The sequence below is a fragment of the Poecilia reticulata genome, linkage group LG16 (genome assembly GCF_000633615.1).
Source record: "Poecilia reticulata strain Guanapo linkage group LG16, Guppy_female_1.0+MT, whole genome shotgun sequence".
Taxonomy (NCBI): domain Eukaryota; kingdom Metazoa; phylum Chordata; class Actinopteri; order Cyprinodontiformes; family Poeciliidae; genus Poecilia; species Poecilia reticulata.
This window is the reverse complement of record NC_024346.1, coordinates 17829462-17832003: the sequence shown is the minus strand read 5'-3', so window position 1 is coordinate 17832003 and position 2542 is coordinate 17829462. Positions and strand designations below refer to the sequence as shown.

Here is a 2542-nt window from a genome sequence, read left to right as displayed (position 1 = left end):
GGTAAGGTAAGGTAAGGTAAGGTAAGGTAAGGTAAGGTAAGGTAAGGTAAGGTAAGGTAAGGTAAGGTAAGGTAAGGTAAGGTAAGGTAAGGTAATATATACATGTGTAGTATGTCTTAATATACATACTATATTAACATATTATTTTTTCATGTTATTAAAAACTATAAGTAAATGCAGTCAACATAATAAAAGTGTTGTGAATCCAAGCTTGGCCTGTCATTTCCTGTAAAATAGCACATTAAACTATCTTACTAAACAGCCCCGTAAATTTATTTCTCAAAAAAAAAAAAGATCTTTGACTAACTAAAATAACTGATTAGACACATAATAAAAATGTTTTTATGTTTTGCAGAATGGATTCATAATCAGGGGGTGGTGATGGGGGGTAGCTTGCCCCTGAGCACCATTTATTCTACAACCTTCTCTGCCTGTGCTGGTATGTATTTCGGGGGCGTTGAAGGGGAGTGATTTGAAGGGAGAGGAGCAATGGCGAACAAACAGTCCCCCATCCCTCCCACCCCAAAAGAAAAGTGTAAATAAAACCCCAGAATGAGGCGGTCCCCTTCAGACCTTCTCGATCAATCACAAGAGTGACGGTGACTTCTCTCGATAAAAAGAAAAAACACCTAAATTGTCATTGGGCAGAAGCAATCATGTGACAAGCGGAACGCTCTAATTCCAAGCATGTCTCCCATGAAAGCATTACTCTATGGCGCAGAGGTCTCCACACACGACTGTCAGAATGAACCGCGTTTAAATTCCCGATCGCCTGTTTCTACGCAGAACCTGCACTCTTTTTCCAGAACGAGGAGCTGGAGGAGGAGATGAATTACGAATTCGGACGAGAGAGCGGTTTCATCAACAGCCGGCCTTCGCTCGCTGAGTGCCTGACATCTCTCACTAACCCCGTCGGTGATGCGTTTCAAAGTCCATCAATCAAGGGCTCGACACTGATTCCTCCATCCCCCTTCGAGCAGACCATCGGCGGCTCGAAGCCCAGCGTCCACCCACGCTGCAAGCGGGCTCTGAAAAGCTGCGGTCCGCTGCGGGGTGCGTGCCTGCCCACGGAATACCCGTGGATGAAGGAGAAGAAAAGCGTCAAGAGGAGCCAGACAACCGCTTCTTCAGCCGCTGCCGCAGCATCTGACCTCTCTCCCCAAGGCAAGACGGGATTGATTAATAACCTCCCTCCTAAAAGGCTCCTCGTTGTCTCCGCATGGAGCTGCTGCGGGCATCTTGGGCATCCCCTGCAGCCGCAACACAGTTTTTGATTTAGGATTGTGTAATCCCATCAGACAGACCACTGACTTGTGATGCAGCGTCTGAGCGCTAATGTTTGACAGTAATAGAGAGTGATAGATTATTCTTACACGGGCCAGCAACTGGCATGTTCGTTAATCTTCACCCTACGTCCTGTCCTGTCCACGCAGACCCATCATATTCAGCCCATAAATCGTCCAGGCTCTGCAAGTTTCCGCCAATGCACTGAGTGTTTTGCCATGTTGTGCTTTTTTTTCCCCCCTTTAGATTCTCCTGAGAGACCAGAGACTCCTGATGCTGCTGCTGTTCCCGCTGAGTTTGTGGGGACATCCAGAAGGCTGAGGACCGCGTACACCAATACCCAACTCCTGGAGCTGGAGAAGGAGTTTCATTTTAACAAATACCTCTGCAGACCCAGGCGGGTAGAGATATCTGCGCTGTTGGATTTAACGGAGAAGCAGGTGAAAGTGTGGTTTCAGAACAGGCGAATGAAGCACAAAAGGCAGACCCACTGCAAGGAGAACAGGGACAGCGATGGCAAGTATTCTGCAAGACTTGGGGACGAGTTGGAGCCGACAGAGGAGAGCGGCGAGGACTGCGCGCTCCTGCAGAAGGAGCGGTCCGGCTTCCACCAACACACACTGACTTCACAACGGTGTCAAAACGGACACAATGGACAAGACCACGACCCTCCGAGCTGCACTGAGAAAAATCTAAAGCATTTTAGCAGCCCAGCACCCATCTGCGTGTCAACAATAGGTCCGGACAATGGTCAGTCCGCCGGCCTGGACGCCTCTGTGCAGGATTACATTTTCTCCTCATCGGCCTCTTTCTCTTCGGGTTCATCACAGAGTCCGCTGCCTTTATCATCTGAAACTTTTGACCTTTTGTCAGAGACACTCACAACAATGGACCTGCAAAATCTCAGTTACTGAAATATGTTTTATGATGATGATTATTAAATGCATTTATTCAGTTGATCGTGTGTGTGGGAGATTAAAAAAAAAAGATCTCGCAAAAAGGTGAGTTAATGGAAAATTTTCAACACAGACCACATTCTGGTTTATTCTTATATATGAACCTCAGATTATTATATTTCTTGAAATAAACTTTTACAATTATTGGGAATATAACACGTTTGTCTTATTTCGCCGAGTTGACTTTTTGCAGAAAATGCGTTTCTATAAAAACATAAAATAAAATAAAATTAAATTAAAAATGTGTGGCAAATAAAAAAAGAACAATAACGAGAGTTGTGGAGTAAACAGATTAAAGATAT

General features: G+C 45.3%; 1 protein-coding gene across 1 annotated transcript; it reads left to right on the top strand.

Moving 5' to 3' along the window:
- The first annotated feature begins 574 nt into the window (after positions 1 to 574).
- On the top strand, positions 575 to 2390 carry hoxa2b (homeobox A2b). The gene is made up of 2 exons (XM_008432503.1): positions 575 to 1164; positions 1531 to 2390. The coding sequence occupies exons 1-2, from the start codon at positions 828 to 830 to the stop codon at positions 2196 to 2198; spliced, it is 1005 nt and encodes a 334-aa protein (XP_008430725.1). The 5' UTR covers positions 575 to 827; the 3' UTR covers positions 2199 to 2390.
- Positions 2391 to 2542: the final 152 nt, after the last annotated feature.